This window comes from Stegostoma tigrinum, chromosome 6 (assembly GCF_030684315.1).
Source record: "Stegostoma tigrinum isolate sSteTig4 chromosome 6, sSteTig4.hap1, whole genome shotgun sequence".
Lineage (NCBI taxonomy): Eukaryota > Metazoa > Chordata > Chondrichthyes > Orectolobiformes > Stegostomatidae > Stegostoma > Stegostoma tigrinum.
Window position 1 is genome coordinate 45,468,517 of NC_081359.1, and position 25,849 is coordinate 45,494,365.

General features: G+C 41.2%; 1 protein-coding gene across 2 annotated transcripts in view; it reads right to left on the reverse strand.

Annotated features, from left to right (window-relative positions):
* The window catches only part of LOC125453611 (transcription factor SOX-21-like), a 289,360-nt gene extending 268,211 nt beyond the window's left edge, over window positions 1-21,149 (reverse strand). The window contains exons 1-2 of one of the 2 annotated variants that reach the window (XM_059646525.1): window positions 18,683-21,149; window positions 16,099-16,172 (exon numbers count right to left, since the gene is read on the reverse strand). In XM_059646525.1, coding sequence (XP_059502508.1) covers window positions 19,694-20,395 — 702 coding nt within the window. In that variant the 5' untranslated portion in view covers window positions 20,396-21,149 and the 3' untranslated portion in view covers window positions 16,099-16,172; window positions 18,683-19,693. Of the gene's footprint in view, window positions 1-16,044; window positions 16,173-18,682 lie in introns of those variants that run through there. The other variant, XM_048533382.2, reaches the window with a different exon arrangement.
* Window positions 21,150-25,849: the final 4,700 nt, after the last annotated feature.

The following is a 25,849-nucleotide window of genomic DNA, read 5'->3' on the forward strand; positions in this document are numbered from 1 at the left end:
TGCTTGGCTGGCGGTGAGGGGCTCTGCCAGTGAGATCCTTTATGCACGCCTGGAATCTCTGCGCCACCGCACACTGCCCTTGAGGCAGCTGCGGGGGGTACGAAACTGTCGTTCACCTCCTTCTGGAGTGTGCCTATGCGCAGGATGTCTAGAGGTGGATGCAGTGGTATTTGTCGAGGTTCGTCCCGAGCCGCTCCGTGACACGGCACTCCGTGCTCTACAGGCTGTCTCCCGGGATGCACACCGAGACCAACATCAACTGCGCCTGGAGGACCATCAGTGCAGTGAAAGACGCTCTTTGGTCTGCCCACAACTTGCTGATCTGTCAGCTGAAAGAACTGACCCCGACCGAGTGTAGCAGACTGGCGCACTCCAAGGTCCAGGACTACATGCTGAGGGATGCGCTAAAGCTTGGGGCAGCCGCTGCCATGGCACGGTGGGGAAAGACCACCGTATGAAACCCCTCGTCCAGAATAGAAAAAATGGCCCTGTCTGGTAACTGGGCCCAGCTGGTGCCTTCCCCAACTGGTCAGGGGGCCAAGGGGGCTGTGCGGGGAGATGACTGCCGGGGTATTTTCTTTGCTTTGTTTTTTTTTCTTCTTTGTTTTGTTTTCTTCCTTTAGCTGGTGTACGTACCCCCTGGGCAACCCGGACCGGCTTGCCTGACTGGGTAGGTGTATAAATGTTTTATTTTTTGTACATTCTATGAATAAAGTATATTGTTTTCAAATAAAAAAATGGTGACGAATCGTCTGAAAATGAACCTTCCAGCTCAGCGAGCAAACTCACATCCAGAACCTCAACCTGAGCTGCAAACCTTCTCAAAATTCGATAAGACTAAGTATTAAATAAATACAAATTATTTCATTTTTTCAGTGGGAATATTACATCATGGGGATTCAAAAATGAATACAGGAAAGAACAATTCTGCTCATATTTATCTGCTGACTAAAAGTTATGAGCTGAGAATAAGTGCACACTTTAAACTGTGCGAAGTGTTTTTTTCTTGAAGCAGTTACTTGCACAAACATATATTTAACAGCTGAATACATAAACACTGTGATATAGGTAGCTAGATTGATATACAGGATTGGCAGAGAACATATTAGGTTCATTTGTTTCACCAGTTTATAGCATCATTTAAAAGCCTTAATTAGATTGCTGCTTTATAATTACTCCCTGGTATTCACTATTACCAATGTGACAGAAGAAAGGTATCATAATTGCTTTATCAGGGCATGAGCCTATAATATACATTTATTACTAATATAACAGAAAATTGCAGGCAGAACTTCTATTATTTAATATTTTAGTTGTCCATGTGCCAACACGGTGCAAATATATGGTGCAAAGGGCAATGCTGCAAGAAAGGTTCAAACCTGGATACAGATTATTGCTAAAAGACTAGCCATTGTTGTCAATTAAGATGACTTGTTTTAGAAGTAAAATGATATTCCAAAAAGCTACAAAGGGAATCTTTGTTGAAATGGCAATGTGAACCATTTAGGCTTTTTCATGAGGCAGATGCCTCTAAAGATGTTCTGTTTTCTTTCTGTAATATAGGTTTGAAGATTTGCCAAGAGCCCGATTTTCCAAAAATGGCTAACTTAGTGTTAGTAATCCACAGTGAGCCAAAACAAGTAAAGTGTGATTCAATGTATCACTAATATCCTCATGATAGTTACTAGTTTCAACTACTTGCAAAATTAAGCATTGCAATAAAGATAACATTTAAACTGCAGCATTTAACCATTTCAATTATATTCACTTTGGCTTTTACTTATATTGTGGTTCACTAAGAAGGAATCTTTGAAATTAGCTTGTAATTCTGTTGGTGTAATAAAACCTACAGCTCATTAGTTTAAGATATTTAATGTCAATCTCACTTTACGAAGATGCATTAACAACAGTTACAACATAACTCATTTGGTAACACAGAACTTGAATACTGCTGAAAAAGATATATTTTGTGGAAGGTTTTGTCTTGTGTTTATTGGGGCAATTCACATGAAAACACCAATTCAAACGGAAATTAGCATTTATACAGTGTGAGAGGAGAATGTGGATTGGTGAGCTTTGACAAAATGTGCCTTTTCTCAGCCACATAAAGTTGTAAATGTTTGTTGAACACCACTGTAAATCTCACCCAAGGGTTTGTTAGGCTTCTTACCTGTAGGTTAGCAGAAGATACAGCTAACGGAGATAATACATTTGCATGTTCACTTGGCAATTCATTTTTAGGACCATCTCAGCACTTTCTCCCCCCAAGTGTTTCAAGTGCATCAATAAGCTGCATTGATTACACTGTAGCCTAAAGACTATTTTGAAAAGTTATTTATATAATGCAAATATAATAATGAAACAATTTTGAAAATCTTTCCGAGAAAACTAATTTGCATTAGCTGTTCAGGGATGAACAACTTATATGTTACAAAGCAGATACATTTGTTAGCAGTTTCCATCCTTGATTTTTTTTTGAAAAGTTGATGTTATTAAGTTGCTGTGAAAAATGGATTAAAGTTCCCTTCTCAGTAATTTATGTGTGTGTGGATTTGTTTCCTCTGTTCATGTTTTGAGCCAAATAAGAGGTGCATTAATGAAGCTGCTGAAGATTCTAATGATTATGTAGAAGAAAATATGGGTAATGTTGAAGAGTGTGGGAGGACCAAACATCAACTAAGAATAAGCCCCATCAGCAGAAGCGAAGAATAATGCAAAACAAAATAGAATGTAAGTCATAAATGGTGCCAATAGACTAAAACCTGGAAGTGAATTCTGATCCATAATTTTCTCCAATAATTAACAAAAGAAAGAATTGAGCATACTGTCCTCCCAAAAAAGATATCCCATCTAAAATCGTATCAGAGATAATGGGGACTGCAGATGCTGGAGAATCCGAGATAATAAAGTGTAGAGCTGGATAAACACAGCAGGCCAAGCAGCATCGTAGGAGTACACAAGCTGATGTTTTGGGCCTGAAGCCTTCGTCTAGGCCGAAACGTCAGCTTTTGTGCTCCTAACATGCTGCTTGGCATGCTGTGTTCATTCAGCTCTGCACTTTGTTATCCCATCTAAAATCAACGGTTTTGTTACAGATGAGCCAGAAGAGAGACAGGCGAACTGGGCTCTCTACAAAAGAAAATTTGGCAAGATGAGATTTCACCTAGAGTATTGTGAGAGCCAAGGGAGGAAATCAGTGCCACAGTTACAATATACATGAAGAAAAAAATCAATGGCAGGGTGTCAGCAGATTGGAAATACTTTGACGTGGTACCTATAATCAAACAGATTGGTAATACAGATGCAGGTAACAATAGGCCACACTTAATTGTCACCTCACCCCAGTAGAAATTTTAACTGTGAGCTGACTGTCTTTAACAAAAGGTAGCCCTGCTGTGGTGTTGTACTATAGGCCACCTTAACATTTTCAACATGGAGCTTCCTTCTCTCAGAGGAGGCAAGTCCCACCCTCAAGATCAGCTAATTTCTCTGACTGGCATCACATTTGACAGCACTGGAACTCAGCAGAATGATGCTGGGAATTTTCTTTGAGAAGGGTGGGAAAGAATTAGGAGTGGGTGGTTGGGTTTTGAAGAATATGAGTTGAGAGTTTACTCAGAGAGAACATTCTCAAAGAAGATTTTTAAAAGTTTTAAGGAGTACCTGGATCTACAATTTAAGTGCTGTAAGCTACAGGGCTATGAGCCATGTGCAGAAAAATGGGTTTAGAAAGTTGATCTGGGTGTGTTTGAGTCAGCATGGAGTATGGTGGGCCAAATTACTCCTTTCTGTGCTAAATCGTTTCTATGGTTCTATAGAGATATGTTACGTATCATTCCATTGGCATTATTGATGTTAATCAGTTTATTTTCCTTTTAATGAGTTCTTTTATGGCAGGATTTATGCATATTCATGATGGCCACAGTCCTGAATTCCCCACAAAAAATCCACCACTGTGAATTTAACTGCCATCCCATACTAATAACGGATTATGTTACAAGCAAGTGTGAACATTAAATGCATATTAATAACTTGAAATTTGCTGTGGTTCCAGAAGACAATGGCAGCTCTCCCATAACAGAGAGATGACTGGTGTTGAGTTTAGCTGTGGATCCCCACTTCTTAGGTGCCAAGCAACATTGAGAAATTCATGGTAACTCCAACCAGTACAACAATTGGATCTTTGCTATTGGTATCACACTGCATCATCGTTAATCAGATATCCAGCCAACGGGTTAACCAATCCCTGCAATAGTTAGTTACGGTCATGGTTTCATGAAGTTAAATGTCATGACGTTGAGTGGCATGGTGGCTCAGTGGTTAGCACTGCTGCCTCACAGCGCTAGGGGCCTGCGTTTGAGTCCACTCTTGGGCAACTATCTGTGTGGAGTTTGCACATTCTCTCGGTGTTGATGTGGGTTTGGTCCGGTTTCTGTCCATTGTCCAAACACGTGCAGACTAGGTGGCTTGGCCATGCTAAATTGCCTATAGTATTCAAGGATGTGTAGATTAGTTGCGTATAAGGGGATGGGTCTGGGTGGGATGCTGTGAGAGTCTGTGTAGACTTGTTGGACTGAAGGGCCTGTTTACACACTGTAGGGAGTGTAAGTCATAATTTATTAATTTCCTCAGTCTCTTTGACGAATAGCACCCTAAACAACTGTGGTACCTCCTGTAATGCAGTGAGTCTTAACTTAGTTTTGATAAACTCCCACATATAAAGCTGTATCCAGCTCACAGTTGAGGGGATAAAGGAATGAATGAATGAAAATAATTAGCTACAGAATAGAATGCAATGAACCAGAATTTATTGTAAAAATCATGGTGAGGCTGAAGGGTCTAGGCCCGAAATGTCAGCTTTCCTGCTCGTAAGATGCTGCTTGACCTGCTGTGTTCATTCAGCACCACACCTTGTTATCTCGGAATCTCCAACATCTGCAGTTCCTGCTATCTCTAATACTCACTAGTATCTAGTCACAAACCAGACATGTATCCTGAAGGGGGCACACCAATATTTCATCCCCAACTGTGGTAACTTATTCTGAATTTTTAACAGGGAAGACCATTTATGATTTCCAGTAATTTATGATCTAACACATTTTCTTGAAGGAATTACATTTGAGTTGGTGGGAGGGGAGGTGCTCTTTGTGGGATGTGTCCAGGCCCTGTACTGGGAATGTTGCTTCTTCCAACTTAAATAAACATCTTAGCCTCAAAAGATCCAGTCAAAGTTAGGAATGGCACCATTCTTAGAGTGCAAAAAGGTGATGCTGAACTTGTATAAGACACTGTTTAGACCTGAGCTGGAGTGTAATGTCCACACTACTGCACTTGAATGCATTAGTGAGAGTAGAGAAGTGGTTTGTGGGAATGATTCCAAGGATGAGCAACTTCAGTTCTAGGGATAGATTGAGGAAGTTGGGATTCATCTCGTTGGAAAGAAAAATCTGAGAAGAGATCTATTAGAGATCTGCAACATTATGAGGGAGCTGGATAAAGTAGATAGGGAGAACTGTTCCCACTCAGAAAAGCATCAGTAACGACAGGACATAGATGTGGAGTGTTTTCCAAATATAACAAACAAAGAACAAAAGAGAAGTACAGCATGGAAACAGACCCTTCGGCCATCCAAGCTTTTGCCAATCATCATGCCCTGACTAAACTAAAAAACAAACCCTCTGTCCTTATTCGTTCCATATCCCTCTATTCCCTTCCTATTCATGTAACCATCCAGATGCCTCTTAAACGTCGCCAACATGCCTGCTTCCACCACCTCTTCTCACAGTGCATTCCAGGCTCCTACCATTCTCTGCATGAAAAACTTTCCTTGCACATCTCCCTTAACCTTTTGTCCTCTCACCTTGAACCTATGCCCCCTTGTAATTGAAACTTAACCCTGAGAAAAAGCCTCTGGCTATCACCCTATCTATGACTCTCATAATTTTGTAGACCTCTATCAGGCCTCCTCTCAGCCACTGTCTTTCCAGTGAAAACAACCCTAGTCTTTTTAATGTTTCCTCATAGCCAATGCCCTCAAGACTGAGCAACATCCTGGCGAACATTCTCTGCATTCTCTCCAAAGTTTCCATGTCCTTCTAATAGTTTGGTGACCAATACTGCACACAAATACTCCAAATGTGACTTAACAAGGATTTTATATAGTTGCAACATGTTTTGCCAACTCCATGCTCCAGCTGATGAAGGCAAACATGCCATATGCCTTCTTGATCACTTTGGCTGCCTGTCTTGTCACTTTTAGAGAACTGTGGACCTGCACACCCAGAAAAAGTGACATAAAGTGATATAAGAATGACATAAGAGATACACAACAAATGACTGTCATCTGGAATGCACTGTCAGAATGTTTGGTCGAGACAGGGTACAATTGGGGTATTCAAGAGGGCAATTGATGATTATTTGAATTGAAACAAAATGCAAGTAATGGCAAAATGGGAGAAGAGTGGCACTAAGTCATGATGCTCATTTGGAAAGACTAATGGCACCTTCTGTGATTCAGACAGACAGTGAAATCAGATGAAGCATCTCAATACTTGCAGTTGGAATTGAACAAGATATGTTGTGAACACAATAAATGGCAAATAAGATTCAATCCAGACAAGTGCACAGTGCAGGGGCAGAGGGCATAACGTAAGTTCTTCATAATGAAAAGGATAAATAACAAAGAGCTTTAAGAATTTTATTTAACTAATCAATGGACAGTAGCAAATATTAAAAGCAACCGGATGTTGCACTATATAGGCAAAACAGTAATGTCAAGGTCAGGTGAAGTAGGGATCAATACTCACAATAAACTGATCAGACTGTATACGATATTGCATTCAGCCTGGTCTCCAAAGCACAGAAGAAGCATTCTATTGCTAGAAATCCCACAAAGAATCACAAGACTGATTCCTAGTGGCAGGCTTCTGGATTATGAAGGAATCTATTCTTTCTGACTTAGAAATAAGAGATCTAAGTGTAGACTTATACAGATGCATAGAAAAAAAATCTTTAAAAATGAGGAGGTAAAAAGCAAGATAGATAATGAGGAAAGAGTGGAAGAAATACATTTAGAATTTGAGACACATTTGATAAGGAACCATACACTACGCTATTTAATAAGATAATCCCATGGGTTGGAGGTAGTATGTTGGTACAAATAGAAGATTTACAAACCAAAAGAAGACAGAGATTGGGATTAGGAAGGAGATTTGGAGTATTGTGTCAAATTTTGGTCATCACACTATAGGAAGGATGTGATCAAAAACCGAAGTTGCTGGAAAAGCTCGGCAGGTCTGGCAGCATCTGTGAAGAGAAAATCAGAGTTAATGTTTCAGGACCCAAAGTGTTAACTCCAACTTTTTCTTCACAGATACTGCCAGACTTGCTGAGTTTTTCCAGCAACTTTTATTTTTGTTCCTGATTTACAGCATCTACATTTCTTTCAGTTTCTATAGGAGGGATGAGGAGGCCTTGGAATTAGTGCAAAAAAGGTTTACCAGGATGTTGGCGGGATTGGAGTGTATTAGCTACAAGGAGAGGCTGGACAAACTTAGATTATTTTCACTACAGCATTGGAGGTTGAAGGGGCAACCCGATAGAAGTATATAAAATTATGACAGACCTGGGTGGATAGTCAGAGTCTGTTTCCAAGGTCATAAATGTCAAATACTGTGGGGCATAGGTTTAAGGTGAGAGAAGTTTCAAGGAGATGTACAAGGCTAGGTTTTTATATAGAGGGTGGCAGATGCCTTGAAGGCATTGCCAGGGGAGGTGGTAGAAACAAATTGATAGCATTGTTTAAGAGGCACTCAGACAGACATATGAACAGGTAGGGGGTACTAACAATGAGGCAGGTCATGATTGGCACAAATACAGTGAGTCAAAGGGCCCTGTTCCTGTGTTGTACTGTTCTGTGTTCTATGTGGCATTTTCAGGATGGCAATCTGTAACTAGAGGAGTGCCACAGCATTTGGTACTAAGATCGCAATTATTTACAATACACATTAATGACTTGGATGAAGACCATGAATGTACTATGGCGAAATTGCAGATGACACAAAAATAGATGGGAAGACAAGTGGTGAGGATATCACCATGAATCTGCAGAGGGAATAGACAGTGCGTAAAAACTTGCTGAATGGTATTTAATATGGGACAATGTGAGGTTTTAACTTTGGCAAGAAGCTTAAAGGAGCTGAATATTATTTAAATAGAGAAAGACTGCAGAAGATTACAAACAGAGAGATTTGGGAGTGCTTGTCCACAAACCACAAAAAGCTAGCGTCCAAGTTCAGTGAGTAAGACGAAAGGAAAGAGATGTTGGTTTTATTTCAAATGAAATGGAATATGAAATGAAGGAGCTTTGGCTAAAATTAAAAGACACCAGCCAGACAACAGTTGAAATATTGTGATCAGAGATAATGGGAACTGCAGATGCTGGAGAATCCAAGATAACAAAGTGTGGGGCTGGATGAACACAGCAGGCCTAGCAGCATCTTAGGAGCACAAAAATACGTCAGATTTTGTGCTCCTAAGATGCTGCTTGGCCTGCTGTGTTCATCCAGCCCCACACTTTGTTATCTTAGTTGAAACATTGTGATCCGTTTTGGACTCCTTATCCAAGAAAAGATATATTGGCATTGAAGGTAGTCCAGAGAAGGCTCACTCGTTGATCCTGGATATGGTGGGACTGTTTTATGAGGACAGGTTAAGTAGGTTGGGCCTGTCCTAATTGGAATTTAGGAGAATGAGAAACAACCTTAATGGACCTTACAGGACTTGCAGATGTACAAGAAACATATGTAGTGTTTCTATGCATACATAATAGCATACATGAAGAAAGTGAAATCAATAGAATGTGAATTATTCGCAAGTGAAATCTCAATTTGAAGAAGATCCATGATGCCATTGTGCTGACAATAATTATTTTGTTAGCGACAAGGGAGTTAGGCAGGAATTTTTTTAACATTCTTTCATGATGTGAGCAAGGCCAGCATTTGTTGTCCATCCCTAACTGTACTTAGAACTGAATGGCTTGTCAGTTATTTTTAGGAGCCATTAATAGTCAACAATGTTACTGTGAATCTGGAGTCAAAGGGAGGCTAGACTGAGTAAGGATAGCAATTTTCTTCCCTAAAGGACATCAGTGAATCAGAGGACATTTTTTGAAATCATTCTTCACTTCATGGCCACCATTACTGAGACTATTCATTAAGTGAATTGAAATTCAACCAATTGACTTTGTGGGATTTGAACCCAGATCCACTGTCTGGGCCCCTTGGATAAGAAAATGCTGGTTTTGGAGTGGGTGGACAAAGTCAGAATTCTGACTTCACCTGATGAAGCAGCAGCCCACTAAAAGCTTGAGGTTTTAAATAGCTTGTTGGACAATAATCTGATGTTGCCAGCTTTCTGACTTGTCCACTGGATTACAAGTTAAGTGACAATAATGTGACACCATTAAAAAACTGAATGGGCTGCATGGCATCAACCTAGGCACCAGAAGCAGTAACAGAAAATTCAGCCCTGTGAACCCTGCAAAATGCTTCTTTATAGCATGTTGGTGGCTAGTAAAGCAATGGGAGAGCTGTTTCAAAGATGATTCATACAGCAGCCTGGCCTAGTCATGTCACAGAACCATACCTGAGAGACAATGTCCAAGACACACCATCACCATCTCTGGGTTTGTCCTGTCCCGCTATCAGGACAGAATAACAGGACTGGTGGCATGGTGGTATACAAATAGCAGGGAGTTACCCTGAAAATCTTCAACGTAGACTTTCTGGAAGCAATGAAATCTCATAGCATCAGATCAAACCAAAGCAAGGAAACCTATTGATTATAATGTACTGTGCTCCCTTGGAAAATGACTCAGTGTTTCACTGTAGTGAATACTACTTAAAGGATGGAGGCAAGGATACAAATGGTTCTCTGTGTGAGGCCTTCAATGTCCTTCACCAAGACTGAATCATTAGCACCACCAATGACTGAGCTAAAGGACATGAATTCTACCCTGGATCTGCGGAAAATTGTGAAGGAATCAAAAAGAAGGGAAAAAACATACTTGTCCTTGTTCTAACAATTTACTTGTCGTAGATTAATCGATCCATGACAGTAATGGTAAGAGTGACCACCATACAGTCCCTACGGAGACCAAGTCCCATCTTCATATGCAGGTTACTCCATTGTGTTGTGAGGCACCATCACCATAATAAATAATGTCAAACAGATCAAGAAACACAAGGCTGGGTATCAGTGAGGTGCTGTAGCTATCTGCATTTGCCAAATTATACCCCAATACAACCTGCAACCTCATGGCATAGCATTTGCCATTTTCCATTGCCAATAAACCCAAGGTTTATCCTGATTCAATAAAGAGTGCAGGAGGACATGCCAAGCCTATATTAAAATGAGGTGTCAACCTGTGAAGCTAAAAAACTTGAATGCCAAATAGCACAAACAGCAAATAATAGAGAAAGGTAAGTGATCTCACAGCCAATGGATTGGATTTAGAATCTGCAGACCTGACAAATATAGTCGAGAATGGTGATGGGGATTAAGCAACACACTGGAGTAGGAGGCTCCACAAAAATTCTCATTCCCATGAATGAGGGAGCCCAACACACCAGTGCAAAAGATGACAATGAAGCATTTGCAACAATCTTCAGCCGGAAGGGTTGACTGCATGATCCATCTCAACCTGCTCCAACAATCCCCCATATCACAGATGCCAGTCCTCGGCCAATTCAATTCACTCTATGTGCTATCAAAAAGAGCTGAAAGCATTGGATACTGCAGAGGCTATAGACCTTGACAACATTCTGGCATAGTACTGAAGACCTGTGCTCCAGAGCATGTCACGCTCCTATCCAGAATGTTCAACAACTACAACACTGGCAATGTGGAAAATTGCCCAGGCACTTCCTGTAGACAAAAACGTACAAATCCAACCAAGTCAATTGCCATCCCATCAGATGCTCTTGATCATAAGTGATAGAAAGGGCCATTGACAGTACACTCAAAAGCCACTTGCAAAGCAATAACCTGCAACTGGGTCTGGATTTCACCAGGCTCACTCAGCTCCTCAACTCATTACAGCTTTGGTTTGAACATGGACAAAAATGCTGAATTTCAGAGGTGGGTTAAGATGAGAGTGAGCTCTTGACATCAAGGTCCCAGTTGACCAAGTGTGGCATCAAGGAGACCTCACAAAATTGGACCAAATGGGAGTTATGGGAAAACTCTGTTGTTTGGAATTATATCTGACAGAAAGGAGGATGGTTGAGGCTGATGGAGGTCAGTCATCTCGGCTTGATGACATCTCTGCTGTAGTTTCTCAGGATAGTGTCCTAGCTCCAAATATTGTTGGCTGCTTCATCAATGACCTTCCCTTCAACATCAGGTCAGAAGTGAAGATGTTCGCTGATAATTGCACAATGTTCGGTATCATTCGTGACTCCTGAGATACTGAAGTAGTTCAATATTAAATGCAGCAATGCCTGGATAATGTTCAGGCTTAGGCTGACAAATGGTAAGTAACGTTTGTGCTATACAAGTGCCAGGCATCAACCATCAATCGTGAGTGATAGATCACTCCTTGACATTCTATGACATCACCATTGCTGAATTACCCTGCCATCAACATCTTGGAGTTACCGTTGCCCACCAACTGAACTGGATTAATCAAAAGATACATTAGCTGCAGAATATATCCAGAGATTGATGCTCAGCAATGAATAAATCACTTCCTGACTCCCTAAAGCCTATTCACTATCAACAAGGCACAGTCAGGAGTATGATAGAACTCTCCCCAATTGTCTAGAGGAGTGCAGTGCCAACTACACTCACCCAACTTTACACCATCCAGAACAAAGCAGGGTATCCTGATTGGCAGCACAGTGTACCATTTACATGATGCATTGTATTAACTCAACAAGGTTCCTTCAATGACATCATTCAAATGTAGAACGTCGACAGCTAGAAGGACAATATGCATGGAAACACCACATGCAAGTTTGCTTCCAAGCCATCCAAAATCCCAATTTGGAAATACACTGCTTTTCCTTCAGGGTTACCGGTAAAATTCCTGCATCTCCCTTCATAACTGCTCTGTGGATGTCTCTACACGACACAAACTTCAGTGATTCAAGAAAGCAGTAAAGGATGTGCATTAAATACTGGCCCAGCCATTGATGCCCCACATCCAATGAAGAAAGAAAAGCTGATAATAGAGTGTGGAGCTGGATGAACACAGCAGGCCAAGCAGCATCTCAGGAGCATATGTGTCCTGGAACTTCATATTTTAATTGAAATCATATGAGAAATGGCAACCACTTCCTGAACAGCCATTGGCAAAATGACATGCTACAGTTATACTACTGCCCTTGATTACATTGTAACTTTTAGAGATGGTTTGTGATGTTACAAGTTGCATTAACACCATAGGAACTAATAAGCCTGATTTAGCCAATCAAAGATTTTATATTATCCAATTGACTCTGTACAAATTCCAGACAAGAGATAAACACAAGATTAATAAAAACCTTTCAGGATTTTGCAACAAAAGAACATAAGGGACAGTAAGCCAAATTCCTGTGTTTTTTTTTAAATTCATTTATGGCATGTGGCCTCGCTGGCTGAGTCAGCATTTATTACTCATCCCTAATTACCCAGAGGGTAGTTAACAGTCAACCATACTGGAGTCACATGTATGCCAGACGAGGTAAGGAAGGTAGTTTCCTTCCCTAAAGAGCATTAGTGAACCAGATGGGTTTTTCTTCAACAATTGACAATGGTTTAATGATCATCATTAGATTCTTAATCACAGACTTGTGTTAAATTCAAATTCCACTCTCTGCTATGGCAGGATTAGAATTTAGGTCCCTAGCACATTACTTGGATCTCTAAATGAACAGTCTATTAATATATTACTAGGCCATTGCTTCTGTCTTTTAAAGGTGCAGGTATTGCAAAAATCTTGTTGAAAATATGGAAATCAGTCTGGCTGCATGCTATGGTGTTAAAAGTATACAAATTATTATTTATGTTTAAATGTAAATTATCATTAGATTAAATTATGTTATGTTAAGATTATTGTCATGGTCAGTCTACATTGTGCCAGAGTGGAACAGAATTGCTTCGTATTATAAATATTTGTAAAGGAAAATAGTGTCTGCGCTTGCATCATCTTTTCCCTTTTCTTCCTGTTTCTCTGAAAATGCTGGCTGCTTAATGGGAGTGGATCCACAGATATCACTCACTCTCAGTCCCTTGCCTAAATGGCCTTTTTCCTCAATGGCATCGACATTGTATTTTGTGGGGTGATTGTGTCCATGACTGGAAGTCAGAGTGAGGACATTACAGCTAAGCTTGATCCTGTCCGCAAAAATGCCAGCTGACAATCCTAAATAGCAATCAGGAGTGAAAACCACCTAACCCTACACAGTGAGCCTATCTCCACTCCATTGGTGATTACACAACACAGCACAAATTGAGGATTAAATCTGGAAACCTCTGGGACTTGCTGATGTATTCACCTAGCTGTTTATCTAAGTGGCAATTGATAATTCAATAGTAGCAATATATATGACAGATGTGCAACAAATATATTAACTTTTATAACCTCAAAACCATGGTTTGAGTCTAAAGATATTTTACAGATTTATATCTAAGATAAAAGCAAAGGCTTAACATTTGGAAAATTTAACATGTTCAAAATAGGAAAACACAAAAGTCACGTTTGAGACTCACAGCTGGACTGTAAAGTATAATGGATAACAGATAATATACTACTGTAAATGATATGTAATTAACAGAAATATAGTGTAAAATTCCCTCTCAGTAATATGCTTGACTTGAAAACCCAACACAGAAATTAAAATACTTGAATGTTGTGGCTGAAATTTTCATCTTACCTCGCAATCATTTTCATTTTGAAACTGACTTTAACTACAATCATGATTATGGTCTAACAAGCAGTTTCAGGTTTTTGTAACATACAGTGAAACTGCTCTAGAAATTTCTAATGAAGTTGATTGTTTCACTCAGGTGCACTGCTCCAATTCAGGTATTTGAAATAAGGGCAGTTGGTTGGTTTACATTTCTGCTTCATAATAGAGAACAACATGAAAGGCAAAGATGGGGTAGATCATTAGAATCTTTTCCCCCGGCAGACATGTCTAAGAACAGAGGGCACAAGTTTAAGTTGAGGAGTAAGTGGTTTAGAGAAGATCTGAGGAAAAAATGCTTTCACTCAGGCAGTGGTAGAAAAGTGGAACTACATGCCTAAGAAGATGGTGGAGACAGTTACTCTTGTAACATTTAAGAAGATTCTGGACAAGAACTTAAAATGCCAAAGCAATTTCACCTATCAACCAAGTGCAGGTAAATGGAATTAGTGTTGGTGTTTCTTGATTCGCATGGCCATGGTGGGCCAAAGGGCCTGTTTTTATGCCATATGATGAGAAATAACAAACATAATTGTGATTTGAGTATTTGATGAGATATTGAAATACAGTCATTAAACTGAAATATGTAACAGGTAGATGCAACGAGCTTTATGGAAGTAGCTGAGGAATGATCTCATGCATGGAAAATTAACTATTTAAGCACAAGCCTAAGATCATGTTACATTATCAAGTGTCTACGTATGTACTAATATAAAACCGAAATTCGAAAATGGTTTTCTTTATATTCAAATAGAGACACAGCACACTTGCACTGAGAGTTAAAGTAAATCAGAGTCCAATCTAACCAGCATCTCAAACAAGATAACCATATAACAGAATATGTGTGATCTCTCCAAAGAAATGCATTCTGTTTTACCAAGATCATCTGTGGCTGTGGTACACAAACTAGATTACAGGACTTTATGAAGTATCCTGCATTCATTTTAATCAGGGGTTTAGACTTCACTTTATGTTGATGTCTGCTCTGCAATCTCTCTGAAATTCATTGTTACTTGTAGAACATAATATATTGCACATCATTTTATTGAAGTCCTGCAGTGTAAGCAGATTTATATATGCAATATGTGATCAAATCTTCTGACAACCATCAGCATGTATTTATTTTAATACGTAGCATGTTCTTCATTGTTTACACGGTGTGAAGCTGAATGAACACAGTGGGCCAAGCAACATCAGAGGAGCAGGAAAAGTTGATGTTTCGGGTCGGGACCCTTCTCCATTTCTGAAGAAGAGTCCTGACCCAAAAAGTCAAGCTTTCCTGCTCCTCTGATGCTGCTTGGCCCACTGTTTTCATCCAGCTTCACACCGTGTAATCTCAGATCCTCCAGCATTGGCAGTTCCTACTATCTCTGCTCTTCATGGCTGATCTGTTTCTGAAGTTGATAACTGAAGGCTAAGACATTGTGATAGAAGGATGTTGCAAAATATTTACAGACTAAATATTGGATGTCTACAGAATGAAGAATGAAGTTGCTTGCAGAAAAAATATAGTTATAATTTTAGTTTATGTTTTTGTAAAGAGAGAAATGCTATTTGAAACTCAGCCTGGAGTCAGGTGCATGGGCCCAAAGAGGTAAATAAAATATGCTGATCAGCCTGAGGCCTATATGCAGCATTTTCTCTTTTTAGTTTGGACTCGAATTTGTCAATGGGATGTGGACATAGCTGACAAGGTCAGCAGTTACTCGGAAGGGAGCTCTAGTAGAAGATTAAGCGTATTACATTAAAAATAGATAACGTTTTGGTTTGTAAAGTTAACAAATATGGAAACATGAACAGGGAAATATAATCAAAAGACATATCAGGATTTTTTTTTCTAGCTAATTTGGTTACGTTTGCAATTTCCTGGCAATCTAAAGGCCATGGCAATGACGGCGTTGCATGAGGCAAATAGTTTAAATACACAATAAGGTGTGTATGTGGCTAGTGCTTGATGCTGTGAAACGGCACTTATTTCTACTCTTATCTGTACTTACTCCAAGCAACAGAAAGCGCCGTAAAGGAATAAGCTACGACTATTATAACGTTGGGGCGAGGGAGGAAGTGGGGAATCACGTTTGCAGGTTTTTGGCGTTTTTCGTATCATCTGTCAATAGGTTTCTTGCTGGTTTAAAAAAGCATTCTTCACCTTATCTGGCAACGGCCAATGAAATGGTGCTGTTCCAAGTGAACTGAGCTTTCACGAACGAGGCGACTGTTTCCCTGAATAAAAGAGAAGTATTTATCTTGCTGTTAATGCTTAATTAATTTTGAAAATGTATCTTACACTGAAATAAAAGAGAAAAGACCAAGGTAGACAATGAAGTTAAAATGTCCCCTCAGAGCGCGTTCCATTTATTTCTTCCAATGTCATTCAAAACACAGATAACTTCTCTTCCATCAATTGTTCTCATGAATGATTTATACGTGTCGTGTTATCTGAAGCTTTTTCGGCGTCCCCTTGTGGATTCAGACAGACATTGGTTGCATAATTGTTAATTTTAACACCATAATAGCTTTTGATGAAGAAAAGATTAGACGATTGTGGCAGAATTAATTGAAATGTACCTTCCAATCACAAGGGCTCCATGATTACTTACCTCCTCAAGAAAAAAAGACCTACATTATAGTCAATACAAAAGGATGAGAAATAAATTTCCATTACTCCCGCAGGGCTTTATGAGACTTTTATTTTATTTTTTCAATTGAAATGAATTGTTTACTGGAAGTCAGGTAGCTTTTTTTCAAAAAAAATTAAAACGTGTACTAAAATCATTGTTTCATCTTTTTATTTGCAGGCTAGGTGGATTGGCAATCCTAAATTGCCCGTAGTGTTCAGGGGTGTGTGTGTTGTAGGGGAGTGGGTCTGGGTGGGATGCTGCAAAGGGCGGTGTGGACTTGTTGGGCCGAAGGGCCTGTTTCCACACTGTAGGTAATCTAATCTAATCTATCATGTTTGGCCTTCATTATAGCAGCTTTGCGTTATAGTGCAACTGAACTGACCACTGCTTGCAGATCAAAGTGAGGCAGACACTCGGACAGGCGAGGTGGCAGATAGATCCATGATGGTACCTGTTATTACTGGCCGCAATAGGATATTAACAACACATTGGTATAATTTCATTTCGATTAATACACTCAGATTTAAGCATAAAATATAAATAGATCTTATTCGGTGAAATTAAAATCATTGTCAGGTGCTTTCCCTCATCGGTGTCACCAGCCTCGAGCCGGACCCTAATTAACCGCACCCGCTTTTTTTTAATCCATCTGTGTCTCGGCAGTTATTTTCTTCATTTGTCTGTAAAGGACTGTCCCTGAAAGTATTGAATGGTTCACCACTGCGTCGGTCGTTAAAAAAGTGTTTTCGGTCTCTACGAAAATTAACCTGCAGTAACTCGCGTATAGAGTCATAAAGAGTGGTGGGGATCACACCCACACACAAAGGTGTAAATGAGAAGTACCCTCAGATACTCGAAATAATTACAAGGATTTAACAGTGAAACTACACCAATAGATTGACTCGATAAGTAAATTCGACTTTTAAGTGTTTCTGGAATCAATGAACTACCTGTTTCTACTGAACAGCAGCATTGTATTCAACCGGACTACTCTTTACGAACAGCGAATGTTTTTAAAGGACAACGAAATGGTTTTATCTTTTCTCCTATTCAGTATAAAAATGTGATTAAATCAGGTTTCTGCTCGGCGTAACAATGACTTGATTTAGATTTACCGAGTCATTCCATTCAAAGGAGGAACAAAGATATCCTTTAGAGGATACTTTACACTTCATCTGGACACAAGAGGCCAATCCAGACACAAATCGCGTTACCGAGACAAGGATTCGATTTTTTCCCCCTTCCCTTCTTTATTTAAAACGCTGCGTTCAACAACTGAGCAGGGTAGCAATCAAACCCTAAAAATACAAGAATTTTCAGCGTATTCTATTAAATTAGAAACAAAAAATACCGGCACTGTTTTAAACTTCATAAAGATTCGCAAAACGCGCACTTCGATTTTTTTATATGTTAGAGAATGGTAATTTTATTTTAAAAACGTCAAAACATGCTGGGCCCACGTAACCCTTGAATTATAACTAACACGCCAGAAAGTAGAGTTATGGCAATGATACAACCGCTGTGCCGAAACACGCAGCAAACTCCATTAAAACCGTTGGACTGCTGATGTTAACTTTAACACTTGCATGTTTCGATGGGAAATCTTGCCGACGTCTGCATATTATGTGTAGCTGAAGGTCACACTTTGTGAGCACAGTTTTTTGTCATAGACACTTCAAATTAGCAATCGTCACCGGTTGTGTGCTCCTGTCAGTAGAGGAAAGTAATCGACGGTTTCAGCAACTTGGAGGATTCGAAAATTTATTTTGTCCCGCCAGTAAATACTAATGCTAACTAACCATGACAAGCTAGCACCGGATGACCGCGTCAGTGATCATTCCGGTGTGCTCTACACAGTTACTCAGTGAAGACATGCGACCTATTGTACTGTCTACAGTACAGCTGGTATTCTATTAATTTGTATTTTATTTTGCGTTTGATCCTTTAGACTGAACGCTGAGGTCAGATATGACTTGTTTCATGTGCAAATGTTACTCGAATGGACTGACAATAGTCCAATGTCTGGCCGGAGGCGAGGGAAAGGGAACTAAAAAAATTCAGTCCAGCTAAGCAATAAATACAAACAGACAAAATAGTGACCGCTTCACTCACGGCAAGAATTTCGCTCTGGTCCCTTTGTTTTTGTCTGTTTCTTGCCTTTGGACTCAGGTCACATCTTCGGGTACGTTTTCAATAAATCCAAGACGTCAAGCAGAGAGCAAGGCCAAAATTGTGAACCAATCATGCAGTAACAGCTTTCGAAGTGTACACATTTACAACTGTTTGGTTTCGGCTTTCCTTTCCCGCAATCCGCGTTTGTTTGGAACAAGAACGGAAGTTGCTGGAAAAGCTCAGCAGATCTGACAACATATGAGAAGCAAAAAATCAGTTATCGTTTCGGGTCCGGTGACCCTTCCGCGTTTGTTTGGGATGGGGTTAGTGACAGGTCTCCAGCGTCGCTTTCTTGGCGACGTCGGATGGTGGAGACATCCAGTAACAAAAAAAAAGCTACACTTACAATCTTTCCTCGGGGCGTTTCGCGGATACTGGCAGCTATTCACAAGAACAACAGTGATTTTGTCTTATACAGCCTTACAATTTGAAAGTCTGGAATGCAGGTTCTATCAAAGCAGAACATTTGAACAACGCAGCCGGATAGTTTATTTCATAATCTCCATGTGCAATATTCGGGATTGCAGTGGCTCCTTGTGCACAGACATTTACATCCATATCTCCTTTGAAATAAGGTAAGGTGACTGCAGCAAAAGGAAACAGCTTTCCAAGTCCGTGGTAGGAAATGTATTCATAAATACACACAGAGACAGACACAGGTAAGTTTGAACAATCGATTAGAATTGGCTTTCCTTTACAAACAATTACAGTCAATCCCCGTCTACTTCCTTCGAGCACCACCGCCCCAACCACCCCCTGCAAAAAAAAAGTTTGAGACAAGTTGCTTCCAAGGTACCCGGCAAGCAGGTAACGCCTGACTGAATCACAGCTTTCAGTTCCAAGTCTCTTAAGTTTCTTTTCGGAGGGGAAGGGATGTTCTGGGTGGGTAAGCAACGAGTGCGATCCTGTTTTTGAATTAAAGGAAACTTTGTCATTTTGTTGAGACTGTCGTCATAAGGCAGCTGCATAAGCGGCAGGATACGGTTCTATCGTGGGTTTGGTCATCCCGGGCAAGAGGATGTAAGCCAGGGGCGGCTGCAGGGTTGAGGGCGGCCAGGTGCTGCAGTTACAAGGCAGGATGTAGCTGGGGTTCCCGGGGGACGGGTGACTGTGAGTGTGAGCTCCGCTGAAGGCGACGGCCGCCGCTGCGGCCGCGGCCGCCCCGCTTTGGTAAGCCAGTGGCGACCCGTACGGCAGCGAGCCTGAGGACAGCTCGCTCAGCTTGGAACCCAGCGGGCTGGCGTCGAAGAGCGGGTAGGGACTAGCGGGGTGCGGGAACAGCAGCCGGGTTTTTTCGGCCGAGCCCACGAGAGAGTCCGGCAGCCCTGCGGCAGCCTTCAGGCCGTCCTGATCGGCTAGATAAGGCAGAGGGAAGGCGAACTTGTCCTTCTTGAGCAAGGTCTTGGGTTTGCGGCGGGGCCGGTATTTATAATCCGGGTGCTCTTTCATGTGCAGCGCCCGCAGCCGTTTGGCCTCGTCAATGAAAGGTCGTTTCTCGGACTCAGTGAGCAACTTCCACTCAGCTCCCAGCCTCTTGCTGATCTCCGAGTTGTGCATCTTGGGGTTTTCCTGGGCCATCTTTCTCCTCTGCGCCCGGGACCACACCATGAAAGCGTTCATGGGCCGCTTGACGTGATCCGCGGCTTTAGACATCGTGACAAACCACCCCAGGTGGAGTGGGGTTCGGAGGTGATGGACTAGGCGATTGAGAGAGGAATCAGTAACAGTCGCAGTTAACAGCCCCAAACTTCAGCTCTAAAACCAGTAAAACCAGGCAGCTGTCTGCTGTCCCCAAACTTCCGCTGCAACTTTTCCTTTTTTTTGAATTCACTTGGTTCATCAGATCACACTCATGACAATTGCGTTCTCCCAAAGTGAGAGTTCCCTGCAGCAGTCATAGACACCCAGCCCCAAGGCAGATGCCCCAAGTTACGTGACTAGCTGGCAGTCCCCGCTCTCTCAGTCAGCGTTTTCGTTGCTCCTCGGGAAGGCAGGCCGTCCTCTCTCCTTAGGCATACGCTCTGGTTGCTTCGCAGTGAAAGAAGGCTGACGATCACAAGAAACCATGTGAAGCTCAGTCCGTCAGCAGGTAATGACTCCTGCACATGCGCAGTCTTTTGCACGCAACCTTACACAACCAGTCAAGGCGTTGTTCTTGAAATGTTTACCCAATCGCTACAGGTCAAGCAGATCAGCAACTTCTCTCTAATACACAATTCATACGGAATAGTCAGATTTCCTTTAGTTTCAAGGCTGCGCTGACACTATCTCGCTGACTGTTTGGCTCCTGTTTTATTGCTGCATTGTGAGCTGGCGTGTTTAAGGGAGAGTCATCAAAGGACTTGATTGCAACCGATAAGTCTTATCGGAAGTTATTATTTAACAAGCCAACCCGGTCATGCAGAGATTCACTGGTAACCATTACAGCCCACTTCTTTGTTTAAAAAGTCGGACGGATACGAAATATTCTTGGTACCGTCTGTAAAGTGAAAGGTAATTTATCGCGAGATCATGATTGATAGACTTTGAGAGATGTTCTCACGAGTCTGGGGATTGATCGAAATAGCAGCACAATTGCTTGTTGTAGGGGACAAACTCCTGATGAATGCACAAGTAGTTTACATGGGGGTAAAGTATTTCTGCCTAAACGCGAAGTGCACAGCCTCTGGGATTGGCATGTAGAAACTAGGTACATCCGATTCAATCTCAAAACATCTTTCTGCTATTTCAATGCATTCAATTTTTTAAAAAATTAAAACGGCTCCCTTGTTCTTTAAATAACAGCATAACCGGCATTGTTAATTGCTTCAACGCTACCACCTCAATCATGTTTGAATTTGTGTTTGTTAAACTCTCATGAATGAAATGTGAAATGTGCCGCTATTCTCGCCGCTAAAATATGTTGTTTGAACAAGCGGAAGAAAGCTGACTGCACAGCAACGAAATATGCAACCTGGTGCAGCGCTGGCTGTCGCTAACGATATTGTGACAGACACCGCTATCCTGTACGTCCCTTTTGGGATGTGGAAAACTTGAAAGGGAATTGTTACACCTCACAGAGGGAACGAGATCACTTACAAAAGTGTTACAAAAAAATTGTAGGGCGTGGTGACGTACTACTTCCCTGTCCAGGTCGGACGTGAGCAAATTGTTAAACTCAGTCCCTGAAACATTCTGTCCCTCTTCTCAGATGGAGAGTAGAGACTGTTTCTGTCCCTGTTTAAGAGATTAGGCCGGCCGAGTTTCCGGCTGTTGCCGCCCGATGCCTGGTTCACACCCTGAAACATTAGGTCTCACAATTTAAAGGCATGCAGGACAGCCAGGCTTGTGCGGGATTTGAGATATAGAGTGTAGAGTTTCATATACTGTAGATTTTAAGAATAACTGGTCGTTCCTACTTCCTAACACAGAAAGGATGACACCGAAACTGAGCGCAGGATGATGGTGAAGTTGAAATGTTGAGAAATCTCCGATCAGAAGTTGTTTGTTTTCTTTTGATTGGTGACTATAAGCGTAACAGTAAACACACAAAACTTCCGCAACATATAAAATGCGCTTGAATCGTTCTACAATGTATATTGCTGAGCACCCAAAATTCCACTGCCGCCTTGGACATATGCTTATTATTATCGGCGGGCTGCTTATCTATATAAAAATACTGAAATAAAACGGATGCAATTTGGTCATAAGGCACAGGAGAAAGCATAAAAACCATTTAGCTAGTCGCACTGACATTTCTCCCTGTACTGTTGTCAGAAAAATGTGAACTTTAAAAATTCTCAGCGAATTCTATTGCTTAAACCCCCAGAGTGTAAACACTGCCTTAAGCATCCACATACCTAACGGGTCGTGTTTTCCAGGCACTCCTGTCAGTTGCTCAACCTCTTAACTGAGCAGCCTATTTTTGCACAGACTGTTTATTCTTACCTTCTTATTTTTTCTTATCCTTATTTGACTTTGTATTAGCAGTGTCTCCATGCAGATTGTGTATTATCTGACAAGCTCAGTTAGTACACAGAGCCTAGAACAACTCCACACAGTAGCCAACAACCTCATATTACCAAATGCTAACATTTTTTTTCTTTAACTTGCGGGTTTAGGATCTCTCCGCGTCATTGTCTCTTTAATACATACACTTTCCGATTTTAGTAAATAAGAGAAAAAGGGTGTCAGAGAAACCAAGATGAGCAAACTTGCATTACAGTCCTCGTTACTTTTCAAGGCGTAATGTTTTAGTTGGCCTGATGGAGAAAGGGGAAATATTTTAAGACTCAAATGAACACATGTGTGTGAGAAGAGCGATGGGACACGGGTTTTGGGGCTGGGAGGGGAGTTTAAAGGATCGGCTGTGTGCTTGAAGACCACTGGTACCGGCACTGTGACTGAGCGCCTGATCTCGGAGCGGAGGATGCTTGTGGTATTGGATGAAATGGGTTGTGATTGGACTGAGTGCGAAATTCCCAGCTCATTACTCTCACGCAACACAGCATTCCATTGCCCCAACATTGAATTGTGAGTTCTTTTACATTAGAATCAGGGTTGAAAACTTGCCATCTCGGAGAATGCGAGATTCAGTGTGCACAGCCCCCTTTGAATCTACGGGTATGTTTCAGAAATATGCGATTTTTTGACAATCATGCTTCTTGGCTCAGTTTTAAGCCTGCGATCCTACACAGACACTGTTCAACCTTGCACCGAGGTCCAGTCAGAAAAACTTTACTGAGCTTCATATGGCATCGGCCAGCTCGGAAATTCACCACCTTAGAGAAAGCTGGCTTTTAAATCGATCTCTCGGGTTATAACCAAAATGGAAAGGAGGGGACAAAAGTTTAGTCAGATAAAAACGAAGATGTTCTCGTTGTTTTGTTGTCGAAATGCTGGTTATCTACCGGTTCCACCGAAAATCAGGAGTAACCATTCATGGGTGATTCTAACAACCTGAGATCATCTTATTGAGGTTGACATTAAATTCCGCAGAATTTTACAAACGACATTTTTCGTTAATTTGGAATCTTCTCTTCAGAAATTGTTAGATCTCGTAGCTTGCCAATTGATTTTATATACAAGCCTCGTGGATCATGTTTCGTGTTTATTTTATATCCGCACAATCATGCAATACACTTGATTCACAAATACATTTCAACATCCTTTCCGTTTTGTGCAATGCGTTTTTTTAAAAAAAGAGTTATAAGAAACTACAGCTATTTATTTCCTAGTTTCTCTTGCCCCTGTTATTGCTTGTGATGAACAGTCATGGAATGAAATGAACTGACCCTTGACCTGTTTAATATAGAGTTGGGTGATCACAGTGAACTAATTTCTCTGTCCACAGTAATTATCTTCGACATGGTTAATTAAACCTATCAATTCCTTGCCACTTTGCAGTTGTCATACACAGCACTTCGCCGCACGCAACTTCCCCTTTCCTGGTGGGAATGCGAGTGCCGGTCGAGGAGAGGATTGCCTCCAGCTATCACTGACTCGCAACTATATACAATATGATAATGTGCCCACACCAGAACACCCGCCTACCTCAAAACACTGACGGGAACTACAACTTGGGGAAAAAAAACCTTCTAAGGAACTAAAGAAAAGATGAATTTGACAATCTCCCGCCTCAGCAGCAATTGCAGTCATAGTGAGAAGTTGGGAAATCAAAATGAGGGCAAGGCACATTTACTTGGCGAAAGCTTCTGTCCGACGCTTGCTTGTGTTTAAAAGTCCCTTATATAACTGAATCCGATAGCGGATCTCGTGGGGAATAACTCCACCATATTCACCCCCACACCATACTGCCAAAGTTGAACGTGCGCGGTGTCATTCTCGCAGCAAGGGTATAAAGCAAATGAACGGTTTTGGAGAATAAACCGAACCTTCTTTGTCAATCCAAATAACTAGAGGTAGTGGTTGATATTATCATTTTGTTGTATTTTTTTAAAAGAAAAAGCCTGAGAAACAGGGAGAGATGGATGGTAATACAAAGAGAGATCGCATCCGGATTGGTTTGATACGAGCATTGCTACTTTTACATATCAGACACAGAAGCAACCTGTTTCCCTGATTCCGTTGAAAGCCAAAAGAACTGTCTCTGCTGCTGTCTCCTTTCCCAAAACAAAAGTGCAGATAACAACCAGAGTAGAAAAGCCGGCATTAATTCACCGTTCATTCTTACCCGCCGCCCCCACTACTCCCACCACAACCATTTCTCCCCACCCCCCGTTTCACTCACTCTCTCCCTTATTCTTTTCTACTGCAGACGTAGAAAACGGATCTGAAAGGAACTTTCGTTTGGCGCGTTTATCCAGTCGAGGAGGTTTTGTGCTCCAACAAACCCCTGGGTTGGGAGGTTTTGTGAGAGTGTTGTTTGTTGAAGTGGACAAAGAAAAAACGGCGGCTTTTGCCTCATTGTGTGGAAACCAATCAGTGGTATTTGGAAAACTGTTAGCATTGTGCAGTCATTCTCGTCTTTTGTAAGGGGCTCTCTTTTCACAAGGTTTTCTTTACAGCCCATCCAGCTGGCCAGAGTGAAAAGCAATGCAATGTGTACACGCTTTGTCCCACTACCTCTTCAAGTAGCCCGTACTGAATAGAGTGAGTTGACACTGCATGACAGTGAAACAACATAATCAAAAATACATGAGCACTGAATAGAAGCAGGCGCATAAATAAATATATGGGTGACCAAAACTGGATAAACTGAATAACAAAACGGTGAAAGGAGAACAAAAAGATATTTAACACGCTAGATTAACATGAGAATGCAATCTACAAGGCAGAACAATTGATGAATAGGTTTACCGGCCAAGAAAGAAATGGGGCTAAATGCCTTCTGAATGGATCTGCTTTGCTGGATTGAATGAGAAAAGGCGGAGTTCAAGTTATGCAAATAGCTGACTGAGGAAACTTTTTTTTCTAAATTAAATGAAAAGGACAGGGAAAGCTCTACTTTACCCACCGAAGAACTGAATAAAGTGCTGTAAATTCAGCAATTCCCGCGGGATAACCAATCTTTCACCATAACGTAATGTTACCAAATCTAAACGAAGAACCTCGGCCGCTGGAAGTCTGAACATTTCTGGAGAAACTCAGCAGTCTGGCGACGCTCTA